This window comes from Rhinolophus sinicus, chromosome 5 (assembly GCF_057876585.1).
Source record: "Rhinolophus sinicus isolate RSI-liver-muscle chromosome 5, RSI-T2T, whole genome shotgun sequence".
NCBI lineage: Eukaryota > Metazoa > Chordata > Mammalia > Chiroptera > Rhinolophidae > Rhinolophus > Rhinolophus sinicus.
In genome coordinates, this window is record NC_142505.1 from 13,621,425 (window position 1) to 13,638,597 (window position 17,173).

The 17,173-nt window shown below is 47.3% G+C and overlaps 1 protein-coding gene across 5 annotated transcripts in view; it reads right to left on the bottom strand.

Annotated features, from left to right (window-relative positions):
- Nucleotides 1–12,389: 12,389 nt before the first annotated feature.
- ACVR2B (activin A receptor type 2B) overlaps nt 12,390–17,173 on the bottom strand; it is a 28,257-nt gene continuing 23,473 nt past the window's right edge. For 4 of the 5 annotated variants that reach the window (XM_019727607.3, XM_074312602.2, XM_074312600.2 and 1 more), the window contains exons 7-11: nt 16,801–16,949; nt 15,240–15,354; nt 14,372–14,510; nt 14,154–14,284; nt 12,390–12,709 (exon numbers count right to left, since the gene is read on the bottom strand). In XM_019727607.3, the coding sequence (XP_019583166.1) occupies nt 12,515–12,709; nt 14,154–14,284; nt 14,372–14,510; nt 15,240–15,354; nt 16,801–16,949 (729 nt within the window). In that variant the 3' untranslated portion in view covers nt 12,390–12,514. Of the gene's footprint in view, nt 12,710–13,391; nt 13,506–14,153; nt 14,285–14,371; nt 14,511–15,239; nt 15,355–16,800; nt 16,950–17,173 lie in introns of those variants that run through there. The other variant, XM_074312603.2, reaches the window with a different exon arrangement.

The following is a 17,173-nucleotide window of genomic DNA, read 5'->3' on the forward strand; positions in this document are numbered from 1 at the left end:
ACCCGGTGATGGGGGGAGCATGGCGTTTTGAGGGCTCAATAGTGTGTATATAGTCCTGACAAGAAAAGACCTTTGTTCTAGCCCCACTTACTCGGTGAGTAAACCACTTGGGCGTGGTTACACTAGGGTCCTCAGAGCGGAGATTCCAACTCAGGTCTGATTCCCAAACCTGTGCCACGCTGAATGTCTTCATGATACCTGACTTTGGAGTCACGTGATATACAAACCATTACTTCTAATAACAGCTTTTACCTCCTGAGGAGTTTCTTAACGAGAGCGTGCTCCGTGGTGGCCAACGACCCCGAATCCGCGTGCGGGCGTGTGGATCGCTGCTCAACCGCTTTCCACCCTGGGTGTGTGGCTGCAGCGTTCCAGGCTTCCGTTTCCTCCTTTTATAATGGGAATAATAATACTTAGACCACAGGGTTTTGTGATATTAGAGATTAACCACGTTAAAGCGTTTTGGGTTGAACCTGAAGCATGTAGCTCTGTAAATATTAACAATTTTTATGTAGTCGTCTCTATCTTGATAAACTATAAAACCCAGATTGCTGAATGCCTACCGACAGTATGTTTTATGCGCTCCCACTCACAATTAATGGGTCGTCTTCGTTTTGCAGCACAGTCCCCAGCAGTCCGTGTGGATATAGCTCCCTAAACTGGGGGGGTGGGGGGGGGGCATTTCTAACAACCACCTGAAGTGTGGACATTGTTTTGATAGTTTCATGGCTCCGGCCTCCTCCTCAGGAATACCTCTCATGAAGTCCTTTTGTCCCGTGGACCTCTGACCCCAATTGGTTGAGCTAGGTCAACCAGAGCCGTGTCAGGGATCTTGGATCTGGAGCTCTCTCCAGGTAGGAAAGCTGTGACGTATGGAACTTTCTGAGCGTACTGTCTACAGACTTGTTTCCTGCTAAGCAGACAAAGGCACAGGGGCAGAAACGCTGAGACACAGGGGAAGGCCTGCAATGCTGTGAGCCCAGCTTCGAAGGCTCCTCAAGTCCAGACGCATCCTGGTTCCGCGTGGCTTAGCTACTTGCCCCAGAATCCTTCCAGTAACACCCCCCCCCCCATCATTTACAACCAAGAGTCCTGACACATACAACCAGGCAACCCTGGTATCTGTAGGTTTCAAAGCTACTTGGGCAGCTTCCACCAGAATTTACTAAATATACACATTCATTTAAGACGTTTTTCTCCAAGGCCCCCCTAAGTGCCATGCACTGTGCTAAACACTAGCGGGGTCAATGGCAGGTGACTTCCTCATCCAGATCCAGGTCTTGTACTCGGAAAACAGTGAACCCCACACTTGGCCCCAAGAGATTAAGAATTGGAAGGGCTCTGACTTTGGGTAGGATACCTGCCTCTGGGCCTGTCTGCCCACCTTTATAATGAAGGGAGTGGACCAGTATTTTTCAAATGGTAATCAGGGGACCCTAGTGTTCCACAGGGGTGCTTGAAACTTAAGGGAAGGCCTGAGAGCCCTCTTCCACCTGCTCACTTGGGCAAGCCTGCTTTTTTATAAATCAGCTTCCTTGTCCAATTTCTTTTGGTGAAATTCCTTTGCTGAGGGAAAATTTGACCGGATGACCCCTGTAGTCCAACCTTCCAGCCTTTCCAACTCCAAGGTCCTCATGCAAAAATTAACCCTTTGCCTTCCTTTCCTCTGTGGTCATCATTCGGGTACTCACTAATAAAAGGTGAACTTCCCAACTGCTCCCTAAAGGGGCCCCTTTATCAGATATTGTTACCCAAGAGTTCCAAGCAAGTTGTTCTAATCCTCATAATAAAGGGTAAGTAAGAAGGCATTAACCTCACTAGAAGAATTCAAAGCTGGTGTTTCTCTACTTACCAAATTACTCACGGGCCAAAACATTCTTTTACATTACTGCAGAAAGCAGTGAGGTGATTTCTGGGGCTTTCCTGTTTTCTTTGTTAGGTAGCAGAGACTACCATTATTTTATTAGCAGGGAACCATGTTTTCAGTTAGTGAGATAAATCAGGAAACTCCAAAATGTAAGACTTGGCTTGCTGATTCAGATCTGCCATGTTTGGGAATGGCAGAGTTTGTTTTCTGCAGGAGTCATGAATAGAACTTATTTTCTAGGCTTCTCTGCTCCACTTACAAAATATTGCTGGGGGTTGTCTGCAAAGCGTTAAGATTGGGGGTTGGGGGGTATGTGTGTGGGGGATCTTGGAGATTTGCAAAATACATCCCTGCCCTACAGGAACTTACCCCAAATCCCAAGACAGTCCATTTAAAAGAAGCCCACAATGTCTCCAACTGGGCCCTGGGCTTCTAAAGAGCTGCAATGAAGACCTGTGCTTTAGCTCCAGGCCCATAGAACCATGGTAGACTAGGCACTCAACTATTCATGTGTTCCAAGCAGGAACTCACAGGGCTGCTCCAGTGGGCACTGTAAGTGGGAAAACACTATTTTATTTATTCCTAATTCCCAGGAGAAGAAACCTCGGCCCCCTGCCATGTGATTAAGAGAGACAACAGGTTTTTATTATTATTATTATTTTATTTTCATATACAAAAAGATAAAACTTGAAATAATTCTAGATTTTTCCTCCTATTCTGTTGGGGTGTGGCTGCTTCTTCACACAAGGGGAAAAAACTACATTCACATCGGTTTGAGGACCCAGTGCAGAGTTCAAGCAGCAAAACCCCAACTTAGCATATCTAATTTCAAACTTGACACTCATTTCTAAAATTACCACAGTAAAAAGGAACAAAGATCCACTGCAAATGAATGAACTATGATACAATGTTCTTTCCAAAATGTCTTCATTTTGCAACTGTAATTACATGGATGTCTGCTTTAGGCCATTTTAGATGTGTGCATGTATATAATATATATATATTAGCACACTTTTCAAATCCAGACAGGGTAACAGCAACAAGCTTAACTCTGTATACATATATATTTTTAAAAACATGATACTTTAGTATAACTTTTGTTAATTCAGTAGTACAAGCTATTTCTGTTCTACAAAATTTTTATTTTATAGCTACAAGGGTGAAAAGTGACCTATTACATTTACATCTCACGTTTCCTGGTATACAAACAGTACTTATTGAATTTGAGCCAAAAACTAGAAGTCTTTAGTTTTAGCACTTGAAGAGCTTCCTCACTTCTACAGCCTTAAATCATATACTAGTCACATTTCCAGGTTGCAGTTACTCATTTTAAACTGCAAGAAACAGGTGAATCCAAACTTTTAATTACAATTTTTATATACAAGTTAGATAACACAGCTCAATAAGACTTCGCTATCATCCTAAACCCAACACACACATTCTCCACTAAGTTAGACAAGTCTTAGGATTTTTCCTTCTTTTCCTTACAAATAATGTACAAATTTAGAAGTAGGTGGTAAAACTGATACATAAGATGGCAAATGAGAGGTGACATTTTTGTGTTTGTTCCAAAATTGGTCCTGCAAATTGTATACTCTGCTGTGTTCTTTATGTGTCTGTTACATGCAGAAGCTCTTTTCACAAGAATTGACATCAAACTCGATCTAAGTTGAATTTATAGTACTGTATAGTTATCCAGATTCAAGGACAAATGTGGAAAAACATCAACAGGTGAAAAATTCAGCCTTTGACGCTACCGTTAAGATCATGTCAAATTCATAAGCAGATTCTCGTGTACAGTTGAAAAATGGCATTGTGTGGATTTGTGGCATGAAATTGAAATCTATAATAGAAGTATGTTTCTAATCTGCGGTAACCCTCACCCTCAATTCTCAAGTACCACTCAATTTTCTTTGCTTTTTTTTTTACAGAATTCCAGGGAAAAAATGGGGGGAAAAGCCGCTGGCATTTTAACAATTCCTCCCCTCACAGGAGATCTTAACACTTTCAAATGAGGTCTCTTAGGAATCTCTATATGATCACCGGCTCTCATTTGATAATGACTTGGACACTTTCCAAATCAAAACCCAGATGTTGCCTCATCTTTCCTACTCTCATCTGTCATTGCTGGTAAAATTTGGATGAGCATGTTTTTCCCTTATGGAGAAATTATTTGGCTAAACATACACTTAAGTCGTGGCAGTGCTCTGAGGAAACCCCACTTGGGCTAAAGCACTTGCAGGGACTAAAGTCAACAGTCCTCCGAACAGGGCAGAGACCAAACACTTCAGGGGCTGCGTCCAGACCCTATGGGAACACAATGACCTTTGTGTCCCACCGTCAGCAGGACAGCCCAGGCAGGCAGCCCACATTCGAATGACTGAGTTACCACTTTTCGTCTTGGTCTGCCTTCTATGCCCCAGAGACAAAAATTCAGATGTGGTGACTGCTGGTTAATTAAACTTTTTGAACTGGTAAAAAAGACTCTTTTAAAAATATATATATATATATATTTATTTAAAATACATCAAAATGACAAACAGCCATATCCCGCAAGGCCTAATTTCACAGCAACATATGCTACAGACATCTTCCCAAAATGCACTGCGGTGGATGGTGGGTTTTTAAACCTGCCATTTAAAGGAATGTTCTACATTTGAGCTTTAGCGACTGGAAATGTGTTACAAAGAGCTCATCTTTGGAACTAATTTGTGTGCAAGACCAGTCAATTGAATCACTTTGCCCATTCAGACACGAGAATACTGAAAATGGCAGAATTGAAAGGGGAACACTGGAAGCACCGTTCAGATGACACTCTAGACCCATCCCACCACAGTGCCGCCAAGAGCTTGCCAGAAGCCCGTTTTCAGTACTTGGGAAGAGTTTTACTTCACAACAAATAAGTGCCCACACTTGGCAGGGTTCCTGCCTGTGTATGTTACAAGCCTGCAGTATTGAGAGGACCCAGATGGTGACACCGTTCAACATGAGGTCTGAGGTAACTGGTTCTTAAAATACCTGGAACACAGAACTGCATCCAGGAATTACAGCTGGGAAAAAGGAAAAAGGTGGGGTTTGGGGCTAGAAAAGACAAGTAGAAAAAAGCTTACAGCAGTTGCTTTTGGGGGAGGCAGATGACAAAAACAAAGGCACAACAGAATTACATTCAGACGGGCTGGAGAGCAGAGAAATGTTCTTTTACAGGGAACAGGGAAAGGAACGATGGGTTGGTTCCTGGAGTGCTACGGATCTGCTGAAACTAAATTTACTCCAAGTATAAAAGGGGCAAAGTGTAAAACTTTAAACCAGACTGAATAAGCAGCACAGTGGGTTTAAAATGACACATTAGGGATTCTCCTGACAGAACTGCCCTTACCACTGCACCTCTGAACGCAGCCGACGGAAGCCAGCAGGTAGGGTGCGGGGAATAGGCCCTCAGCTGGGCCTCAGAACTAGCAATTACAGACACACAGAATTAGGATCATTATTCACTCCCCCTATATCCCTATCAAAAAGGCTCACCCAAATCACCATCCACTTTCTACCCCAAAATAAAAAGGCTAAGTTGAAGACCGCCTTCCATATTATGGCAGTGATGCTGACCTTGGTAGGAAAAATGGGAAACCTGTGTAGACATCTGAAAGATGCCCTGCTGGCCCGGGCATCTGAGCTTTCTTGACCGGCTACTGGTTGACTCACTCGATTAAAACAGGAGCCAACCTACTCTCAGCTCCACACCACCCTGATCAGAGAGGACAAAATGTGCCTGGCAGCTCTCCATTTAATTTGATCACTATGTCCACAGACCACCCTCCCTGCCCACCCCCTTTCTAGATAATTACTCAACTGGAAATTCTGTCTTAAAAAATGGGTAATTTGGTCCTAGATAATTCAGTTTGGTGATTTACTCAAATCACCAAGTCCTTATTTCAAATTTCAAAAATCTGTAGCCTGATTCTTATTCTAGTCCCAACCCGCCCCAACTGTACCCCCATACAATTTCTATCGTCCAAAACACCCTCACACTACTATATCTTATGGCAGGAGCTTACAAACTAATATTTAAGCTCAGAACCCTTTGTTCAAAAGAAATCTGAGGAGGAAGCGCCAATGTAAAACACACCACAGGCTCCTCGTGCCTTCTCCCCAGGCCCCCTCCTCCCCATCTGCTAGGAGCCGAGCCAAAGCATCACTGTCCTCCACAGCCACAGTGGAGTTTGGGCCAAACAGGACCATAACTGGACTCCCATCTGCCAGTGTACCATGAGCATCCATGTGAGCGTAGCTACGTACAAGCTCCACACCACTCATACTCCAGTGTACATTTATCTTGAAAGGTAAAGCTCATTACTCTGGTTACAAAATCATTCTTATTCAAACTCACTAGACTTTATAAAAATAATCTGTGGTATAAAACAATCTCCACACTGTGCAGAAGAATCTGTCAGGTGATATAACTAAATATATATGTAGAGCTATAGACTTTTTTAAAGTAAAGTTTCAAGTGTTGTATCTCTACTATATAACCTATTCTTTATTTACAATGCTAGCTAACAACATTCTGATGCAAACGTGATTGGGACAGTCAGGAAATGAGCCCCTGCCCAATCAACAGCAGAAATTCGCAGGACTCAAGAGGGAACTCATCCACTTGCAAAACACCCATCCTCACCTGCCTGAAAAGCATTAGCTAATGGGTCCTATTTTTCATAACCATGAGCTCAAATTGTAAACTTTCAAAATGAAATGTGATACTTTTCCACAGATATCCAGAAGAGCCCACGTTTGTATAATCCACTGCAAACACACGTTTATCCATGTGTGTATTTCTTCAGAATTGCCTAGGCCCCAGACAAACCAGACACTCCTGGAAAGACAAGAGCAGTGCAGGGCCATCACCACACACCGGCGTTTATAGAGCATGCATTTTAATTCATGAGGAAAAACCACTTGTGTTATCTCTACGAGCTACCATAGGAGCAAATAAAGTATCACTGGTTTTTGGCACTACAGGGATACATGGAGTACCACAATCGAAGTCCTGCTTCATTCACACCTGGAAGATACCCTCATGAAAATGGAAAAGCTTGGTAAAAATGTAAATATGGTAAATCCTTTCAATTCAAACTCTTATCCAAACCAGAGTTGACAGTAGACCCAAAATTAGTATAAAATAGGAATATCCCAAAATAGCCCTAGATAATTTGGACTTTTATTTGATGAGTTATTAGTTTATGGGTCTCTGGGACCCACTAGTTGTTTTTAAAATGTGGTTGAGTCAACTGAATTAATTTCCAGGTGTGTGTGTGTGTGTGTGTGTGTGTGTGTGTGTATGTTTTAAACTTCAGTTTCTTTTACCTACAAAACTAAATCATTATCTTAAAAAACTTTTCCAAGCTTTCTAAGGGTTTGGGATACATTCATAGGTGGATTGCTGGTTACAAATCAACTACCAGGAATCTTAAAGAACTATGGGTATAACCCTGAATTCATTAAATGTTCACAAATCTAGACTGAGAAGAAAAACTTCAACTGAATTACTGGGCTTATTTCTTTACCAAAACATTACAGTTCATCAAGACCTAAACTTACCATTACTTCCATGTTTCCCTGAAAATGAGACCTAGCCGGACAATAAGCTCTAATATATCTTTTGGAGCAAAAATGAATATAATACCGGGTCTTATATTCATTTTTGCTCCAAAAGACGCTTTAGAGCTGATTATCCGGCTAGGTCTTATTTTCGGGGAAACACGGTTGGCTGAACACATTAGCTACTGAGTATTTTATTAGTTCAGCTTTTGTGAACAGCCATTAACCAGGGAGAGTAGGTATCGCCCAAATGAGGAGAAAAAGCCACCGTGCCCTTTCCTTTCTGGCTGCTAGATGAGGGGTAGGTGAGTAAATGCACTGTGCTTCTTGGAAAGGTGTGGTCTAGTGCCCCTGAAATGTGAACCACGCTTGGCCATCTCTCCAAAGATGAGCCATTAAGAACCCAACAGGCTACTGAATTAGCTGGAACTGACGATCAAACTGAGTTAACTTCTGGAAAATGCTTTCCAACTTGGATATTTTTCTAGTGAGTGAAGTTCTCAGGAATAATGCCTGGCTATTGGACTTCCAGTACCAATCCTAAAAACTTACATACTTACGCTTACTATATTACGAGAAAACATCAAACCCTTCTATTACCAATAGATGTTGGGGATTTTACATGGTGCAAAATTCCATTTGCAAGAGGACCAACCAATCCTCCCACCATGGATGGGACAGCCACCTCCCTGCCCTCATAGCTCAGCGCATAGGGACCACATGACAGGCTTTCTGAGCCGCACACAGTATATGGTAGACGTTCAATACACAGCTGGGCTTGCCACTACCAAGGAAACCACACACACAGTCCAACCACCCAGTGCAGAGTGGCAGGATGGCAGGGAGCAAGAATGTGGCCAACTGGAGGGAAAGGTGACAGAGCAGAACTACAGGATCACCATCTTGCTTTCTAAAGCATATGATAAGCCATGCATGACAAGAGGGTTAGCCGGCCCCCGAGGGGCAATGGAAGAACTATCTCAGTGGCCTGGAGATGAGAGATCTGTCCCTTAGCTAAGAATATGTGTGTGTGTGTGTGTGTGTGTGTGTGTCAGGGGCGGTGTGTGTGTGTGTGTGTGTGTGTGTGTGTGTGTGTGTGTGTGCGCAAGGTTCCTGAAGATGTTCAAGGCTGAACAAAGTCCTTGTGTATGCTCATGTGCCAGGTCCAGACAGGGGCAGGAGCAGCTGGCACACGGGGAAACCCTCCCCTGGCAGAGCTGAGCACTGACCAAGAGCCAACAGGACAAGGCCAAGCTGAACGACAAAGGCTGATATGGCTCACGACTTTCCCTCATAGCCAGGTCTCCCTTTCTCCTAAGAATAGTCCATCTGCAGCCCTTGCCCTGAGTAACTTACTCAAAGAAGGACTCCTGATAGGGACCAATGGTCCCAGGAAAAAATCCAGCTCGTGCCAGCCCCAGGATGCTCTAGTGACTGTCCATGGCCTTCCCTGCCTACCTCTCACCCCTCAGTCAGCAAGAGTCCTCTGCAGGACACTGTGACACAGTGGTTTCTGTCCCCACTTGCTTCCTCCTCCTCTTGCTCATTCCTGGAATTCTCTGGCTAGGGATATCTTCCCACAGTAATCACGGGTGTTTTCAAACATAATACATTCTCCCGCACATCCCATCCTACAGCCAGGAGCCCGCTTGGGTGACAGCACACTAAAAAGAAGGAACAAGGTCCCTTGGTCACCTCTCTTTCCGACTTGGCTGCCCTCCCACCGTCAATGGGGCAGCCTCTACCATGGGCAGGGAAAATGATGCCAGACTCCGTTGCCACCAGTCTTCCACAGAGCGTGAGGAAAGAAAACAAAAAGTCGTCGTCATTTGAGCTGCCCAGTACTGAATGTCACATAAATCTTTGTGGAGAAGAGCATAGGCAGAAGCCCTATAAACCTGCGTTCTAGACAGTTCACTCCCCGAAGAATACACGACAACAAAGAGACAAACACCTGATCTGAGGCAAAAGATACACCCAGGCTCCAGTGGCATGCCTTGGGAAGAGATCACCCGCTTTCTTCTGGCAGCAGCAGCCATTAGCAATACTGCCTGACGGGTGCATTTTACACAGCCTGAGGGGAAAGGGCAGCCTGCAGTCCAAAGAACTGGCACAGACCCCCCACGACTCTCCCCTCTCCCCGGCCACACCAAACAGGTACCATCTCCTGACACTCCATTCTGGTGCCAAGGCCCCAAAGAGATGCCACAGAAGCTGAGCACAGGGTCAGCAAAGAGGGAGCCCACTCAGATAAAAGGCCTGCGTGTTTGCGCTGCACCCTGATAAGCAGGTGCCCAGACCAGGGCACCGGTGCAGCCTCCACAGCCAGGTCAAAGCTTGTTCTCACAAGAATCCAGCCAGCACACAAATGAGAAATCACCCAGAGGAAATCTAAAACCACAAGGAGACGCTGGCGCTTAGTATTCCACCCTGGGTAGGATCAGTGATCCCATCATTCCCATAGTAAACGAGCTACATTTGTTAGTGGTTTGTTTCTTCTGAGGGTGAAAAGTAGAGATGCCCGGCACTGCCTGAGGAGAAAGCTAAAGAAATTAGATATGGCACTTCTCAATAAATATTTTAAAGCTTCTTAAAGAAATAAGTGAAAAAGAAAAGCAACTGCTGTAAGACCTGTTTTGCTGTTAAAAATTATTCCAAGGGAAGAAAATACCACAGCACAAAATAGTTTAAAAAAAAAAAAAAAAAAAGTAAACGACATCATAGCTTACGAAAAAAAACAACCAAAAAAGCAGAAACCTGTCCTTGTACCACCTTGGCCAGCTCACATTTTGACCCATGAAGCAAAAACTGAGCTCGGAGAGGGAAGCAAACTCACCTCCCACAGCACCTATGCCCAAACACGCAGAGAAAAGGACACACACAAGAGGCAGGCCCCAGATGCTGCACGTAGCGTGCGGAGTGGGAAGCAGTGCCCTCTTACACTGCCAACTCCGGGGCAACAGGCAGAGAACTCTCCACTCCAGACATGCGACTCTAGCACAGACTGCCTCCCGAGTCAGTGTGGATTCCGAGACACTAAGGATCTCTTCCGCTACCACTGCTGCTAACTTCCTTAAGAAATTAAATCTCAAGTAAAATTACCTCATGCAGGTCTCTAAGGGCCATCAAGTTTAAGTGGGGTTACCTGTCATTCTGAACATCAACCAATCAAGTTGATGGAAATATCTGAACCTCCAAATAACCCAAGAGGAGGTGCCCCTCTCCCATTCTCACCCAAGTCAACCTCTCCCCATTGCCCACCAACTCCCCTCAATATTAAGAGATCCAGTTTTAAAATAAAATGGTCTAAAGAAACCAGAAGGAAAAGCCTTCACAAACGAGTGATGAATGCCCAGACTTGGCCCAGACAGCCAACCTACAGTTGATGACAATTATTTATTTACAAGGGGCTGTTATCAAACAAAAATGGTAGCACTACCTAGAAGACTCAAACTTTTTTTCTTTTTCTCTATTTCTTTTAAACTTTCTTGTCATAAAAGCCAACTTACATTAAAATATACTTATTACAAGACAACACAACTAATAAAATATATAATAAAACTTACACAAGTAGAAAATTCTGAGGTATTTCTGGTTTGAGGTGGTCTGTGGTCGTGAAGTTTTAATTCTTTTACTTTTCAAAATTTAAACCTTGGAAGCCACATAGCAAAGCGTGTGTGTACATGTGGATGTGTGTACATTTTGTTTTTTTTTAAATCTTGCATGTTTCATAAATTAAAAGAAATTCAAATGTTGAAACAGCAGCATTAGGAACATTCACTGACTAGAGCAAGGTTATGGCGTAATAGAGAAAGGGATTTTAGAATATGCACCACTGTAAGGGGTCCGGAGAAAGCCGTATCCATGAGCCACAAAAACGACAATAATGTCACCACATGGGGCAGAGCCGGCGCTGCAGGACTCTCAGAATCGCCAGAGAGGCAGGCCTCAGTGGGCCCCACACAGGAAATCCTCTTGCCCTGGCTGTGCAGGGCACCCCCTGCCCTGTGGGCATTTCCCTGAACTGCTCCAGGAGGAAGCCATGTATTTCAACCTTTCCCCCCATTAAAGATGTTTACAGCATCACGTTGGATGAAGAATGTACTCCCTAAACCGTGATTTCTACCCTTACTTAACCTTAACATAGGGCAGAAAAAAAATGTTCTGTCTTAGGCCCAAGCCCAAGTGAGTGGAAAAAACTGGTCAGGGCCAACAGATGGGTCACAGCCACACCTGCTTTTGGACTTTCTCCAAACCCCACGCTTGCCGTTAATGCTTGGCCTCCACTCGGTCCTTCCCCTCAATTCCTGGTTACCTGAGAAGTAGCCTCATAGCAAAGGATGGTGCTCCGACTGTGCCCGAGTCCAGTGTAGCTCTGCTCCAGACCCTTCCCCTGCTCCGTCGCCCCTGCCAACTCCAGTCCAAACCATCCTGTCCTCATCCCAGTTTTTCCTCGGTCAGGACAACACCCGTTAATCCATGAAAGACACATCTGCTGTTCCTTAAACTCACTGTCTCAAAGGGGAGAAAAAAACACAATAAAAGGGAGGGAGGCAGGAGGATGAGGGCAGAGGGAAACTCCTCTTTTGAGGAAAGTGTGTTCTTATGTAACAGTCTTCAAAGGTTCCTCTAGGAAGAGTTTGCAGCATTAAGTTTCCTAAGACAGGAGATGGGTTTCTTTGTGTCACAGATTCTGAGACGACAAACAAAGAGAAAGCGGGAACAATGAACCCCCAAAGGACAGGAGGTGGTGGGGCTCTTGAGCAGGCGCTGGTTCTGCGTTCACAGCTCAGCACCTCAACGCCTGCTGGCACGTCCGCTGTTTGCGATACAGTAGAGCGATGTGCTGGTAAAACTGATCCAATCCAAAAAATAATATTAATAATAATAATTATAATAATTATAATAATAATAAAAAGTCAAGGTAAAATAGCAGCTGCATTTCATGTGTTTGTTGGTGGTGTTGTTATGGGATTTCCAAAACAAAACACAACTTTTTTTTTTCCTTTTCCTCTTAAGATCCACTGAGTCGGGAGATCCACTCGTGTCCTGGGCTTAGATGCTTGACTCTTTCGGGGGCAAGTCCACATTGGTGACAGAGGTCACCAGGGAGACCAGACAGTCCGAGGTAGTGCCGTTGACCGACCTCCGGATCAGGGACACCCGCTCCTCCACGCAACCCGCCGACAGGCGAGCCTCTGCGTCGTGGTCCCAGCACTCCTCGATGGTCACACAGAGCTGGGCCAGGCCCTGCACAGTGATGGGGAAAGGGAAAAGACACCCCTGTAAGTGCTCCTCAGTGAGGACAAGCCTGGGGACAGCAAACGACCATGTCCCCGAGGACCAGGCAGAAACCACCGCTCCCAACCCCAGCAGCAGGCAGTGAGCAGAGGCCTGGGGGGAACTGCAGGAGCTAGGATGCCCCCTCCTGGCAGTCCCCATCCCGAGCTCACTGGCCTTCCTCCACAGCCCCAACAGGAGGGCCACCGAACTTCAACACAGGAGGTGGGGAGCAGGCCCCTGCTGGGGCAGACACGACGATGCTCAAACAAAATCTTACGTGAAGTCCAAATCATGCAAGGGCCCAAAGTGTGGCAGTCACAGTGGGGGCCAGAGGCAGGCATTGTCCCACCCTACTCCCCACAACCCCTGGGCACCGCCTTGAAGTCCAGGGAACGTGGTGTGACATCCTGTGCTGGAACCAACTGCGTAGAGCTGGGAAAGACAGAAGAATGGGCAAAACGCCCACATCTGGGAACTCTCTAGCCTGCTCAGTACAAGGGCACACACGCCTTGGGCACCTCCTCAGGGAACTGGACTGGCTACCCCAGCATCTCTGCCTTGGAGACTGAGAAAGTCGGAGACAGACGGTACAGATGCTGGCCCAGCCTATATCGTTCCACGCTTCAAGTCTTCTCCACTTACAGCCCTGGGTTCCAGGGAGCAGCTTGATAGATGACCTTGGCCTCAACAGCTTGACCCTTGGTGATATAGATGTATGGTAGAGCGCCAGTGGCCCCAAGGCTGTCCTTTTTCTGAATTAACCCTGGGGTGGGCAGGGAGAGGGGCTCAATGCTTCTGAGGGCAAATATCCTTCCAAGATAGGAAACGGTTTACATGGCTGAGGTCTTTTGTGTAGTATCCCTCGATTGGAGGAGCCCAGATGCCATGTAGCTGAGCCCATGCCCAGAAAATGATAAAGGCACAGAACAAAGAACATTTAATCAGAGCTAATGCATAGTAAGCATTTATATGATGGGTGTCCTGCAAAGCAAATTAAAATGATAACTCATTAAATCTATACTATACTACCCTGAGCAGACAGAGGCTCAGAGAAATAAAGCAATTTGCCGGAAGTTACCCAGCTACTGACCAGCAGATCCAGCATTCAAACCCAGGTGGGTCAGACTCAGGGCCAGTGAGCTCCACTGCACAAGTGACCCACCCGGGGGCAACCTGGGCTCTGACGGAGCTGTCAGGCCACATCACTCTCTGGGGCCAAGCCCAGAGCCACCGTCCTACAGAGCACTGAACGTGCCTAATGCCTTCCCGGTGTAAAGGAGGACGCGTACTAAGTGGCCTCTGCCCCATCGTCTCTCTCTGCCCCATGACCCTTGATCTCAGGTTCCCACCACAAACAGAGGGGCCCCCCCTCTCGGCCCCCCGCAGTCGCCTGCCCCCCCAGGCCCCTCACCGGGTGCTTCAGCCAGTGATCCTTAATGGCGGGCCGCATCTTCTTATGCACGACCACCTCCTGCAGTTCCTCCAGCGACGGGTGCTGGCCGATCTCTTCCTCAAAGGGCAGCATGTACTCGTCCACGGGTCCTGGGGTTAGAGAGAGCCCAGCGCAGTCATCCCCAGGTCCCGCGGCCCCCCCGCCACCCCTAGGATCTCGGCGCCCGGCCCACTCACCATCCGCAGCCGTGCAGCGCGAGACAAGCTCCCACAGCACCAGCCCCATGGCGTACATGTCAATGCGCAGGAAGGCGTCTCTCTGGAAGTTGATGGCTCCCTCGAGCACTTCAGGGGCCATGTACCGCCGTGTGCCCACCTGCACAGGACGGGGAGGGTCCACAGTTACAAGCATGCACAGACACCCTCACAGTCAGACAGGAAACGACATCCTGTGTGCTCCAGACGGGGCCCCAGATGGCAGAACTCCGAGCAAGACACCAAAAATGATGGCAATCCTCGATTCGCCACGTTCCTGGGGGGGTCGCGAGAGGTCCCAGTGTAAACGGAACCTCGGTGATAATTTAAAAATATCACGCACTTGAGACAGCAGTAAACTACTACGGAACTGCTGCCTCTTCACTCCATCACCCCACGAAGGCTCCACAGATGATGTGTATTTTACTGAGATCAAGACCAAAAACAGAACGAAGAGAATACTTAGTGTTAACAGGGACTGTTTCAAGATGATTTACCTAAGCTTAATTTTCAGTTACTTTGTCTAGGCTTTGGGGTTTGGATTCTTAGTATATTTCTTTCTATTTTAACTAGCTTAATAGTTACAAGTGGAAAAAAAAAGAGACAGAGAGAAAGACTCTAAGGACGAGTGGCCAAAGCCCCGACCGGGACTCCGTGCTTCTCAGCTGAACGTCCCGGGACACGCGAGGCCCTGCTGTCCCCACTGGTGAACAAGAGCATTGTTTTCAGGAGTCCTCAGGCAGCTCTGAGCTCCGGGGTGACCCTGCCCTGCCCCTTGCCAGCTGAACATCAGAAGGGCAGTGTGCACCCCTGGGCCCGCCCCAGTCTTGTGCCCCCTGAGGCTCATTACCTGCCCATGGGTGTCCCCTGGAGGTTTCCCCGGCTCAAACCGAACAGCCAGGCCAAAGTCAGCCAGCACGGCTGTGAGGTCGCTCTTCAGCAACACATTCTTGCTTTTAAAGTCCCTGTGGAGACACGTGGACCAAGGGAAAGATGGGCATCATGCTCCAACCTACCTGCTCCTGGCGACCTATCCTGGCTCCCAAGATACTGATGCCTATGCCCTACAGCCCCCAAAGCGGGCCTTCCCACCCTATCTGGGGAGCAGGGTCTGCACCAGGGTGGACCCTGGTTGGCGGGGCAAACTCCACCCCAGTCCCCACCATGTCAAAGACAGCCCTTGCATGCACAGAGGGGTGGAAGGCAGGCACACTGGCCTGGGAGGAGACTTTTCTCAGAAGGATTCACAGTATTTGGGACGTGCATGAGCACAGAAGTTTAAACGAACTTGCCTGGGTTTCTGTGCAGGCCCTGAGGGGCTCGAGCCCACCACGAAGGCAGGGGTAGAGCTGGGAGCAGGCGAGTGCACTCAGCCCCACCCCTTACTAGCAGAGTTACTTTCGGTCCTCAATTTCCCCAGGGCCTTGTTGTGAGAAATAAACTCAGAGGGAGTAGTAACCCCACAAACTTAAGGCCACCCCTGGCGCACTCTATGCAACTGCGTGGGCTTGGACCACATGGAAGAGTCCACCAACCACCATTTTGACCTACAAAAGTGGTACTTTCATACAGTCAACTCTATAGGACATAATGTTAGTACCACTAGGGGCCCTTTAGCTCTGAGCCCAGGAATTCGAGGCTCCTTCCCTCCGTCAGAGCCACAGAACCACAGGAAACTCGGTATAGCTATTACTCCACTTCTCTGCACTCCAGTTCCTTCGTCTGTGAGGTGGGGCTGTCTCACAGGGCAGTCGTGAAGACGAAAGGAGCCGGTATTTCTAAGCACTGAGCGCTCTGCCCGCCATTCAGCGAGCACTAAGATGAGGAGCTGGCATGCTGGCTCTCAAAGTACATTCCAGGGACCCCGGAGGGTCCCTGAGACTGTTTCAGGAGATCTGCAAGGTCAAAACTATTTTCATACTAATCCATTATTTGCCTCTTTTTAAGCTCATTCTTTCAAGAGTAGTGTGTGTGGAGGCTACATCCATGTGATGTCATCACTGACCGTTAATGGAATGTGTGTGCGCTAATACAGAAAATACCAACAGACATAACCCATACACACAAAAATTCTTTTTAAGAGTGGAAAGGATCCAAACCAAAAAGTATGAGAACTGCTGGGCCAACTCTCCCAAGTAATGGAGCCAGCACTCCCTCATGTGGCCACTGGAGGGCACCAGAACACTGGCTTGGGAGGCCAGGCCGCGCCCACAGCACAGGTGGGAGGCAGGAGAGGCGCAGTGGCAGGTGGGCCCAAGTTCATGTACGCAGCCCTTCTGACATGGCGCAAAGTGGCAAAGCATGTTGATGACACCGAGACCTCCACCCCCTCCCCAGGCCCTGTTCCTGCCCCCCAGGCTTCTCTGCAGCTGCCGGCCAAGCACAGGGAGGACAACTGCTAACCCAGGTACCTGTGGGCGATGGACGGCTTGTGGCCCTCACCACGGCACCAGGGCACGTCCTCATGCAGGTAGGAGAGGCCTCTTGACATGGTCTCTGCCACGTGACACAGTTCATTCCACGTGATGATGTTCCCCTTGAGGTAATCTGTGAGGGAGCCCTAGAGGGGACAGCACAGAGCTTAGGCACAGGCTCTGGGCCCTCCTTTCCGGGCAGGTGGGAATCGATAGCAAGGTACATGAGGCCAGGAGGTGTTGGGGGTGGTCAGAGGCGTTAATGACGAGGCACTATGCTTATTCCTAAGAACCTACCCCAGGGTTAGGACCTCTTATTGTACATACATCCACTCCTACGGCTGGGTCACCTGCTGTGGAAAGCCACCAT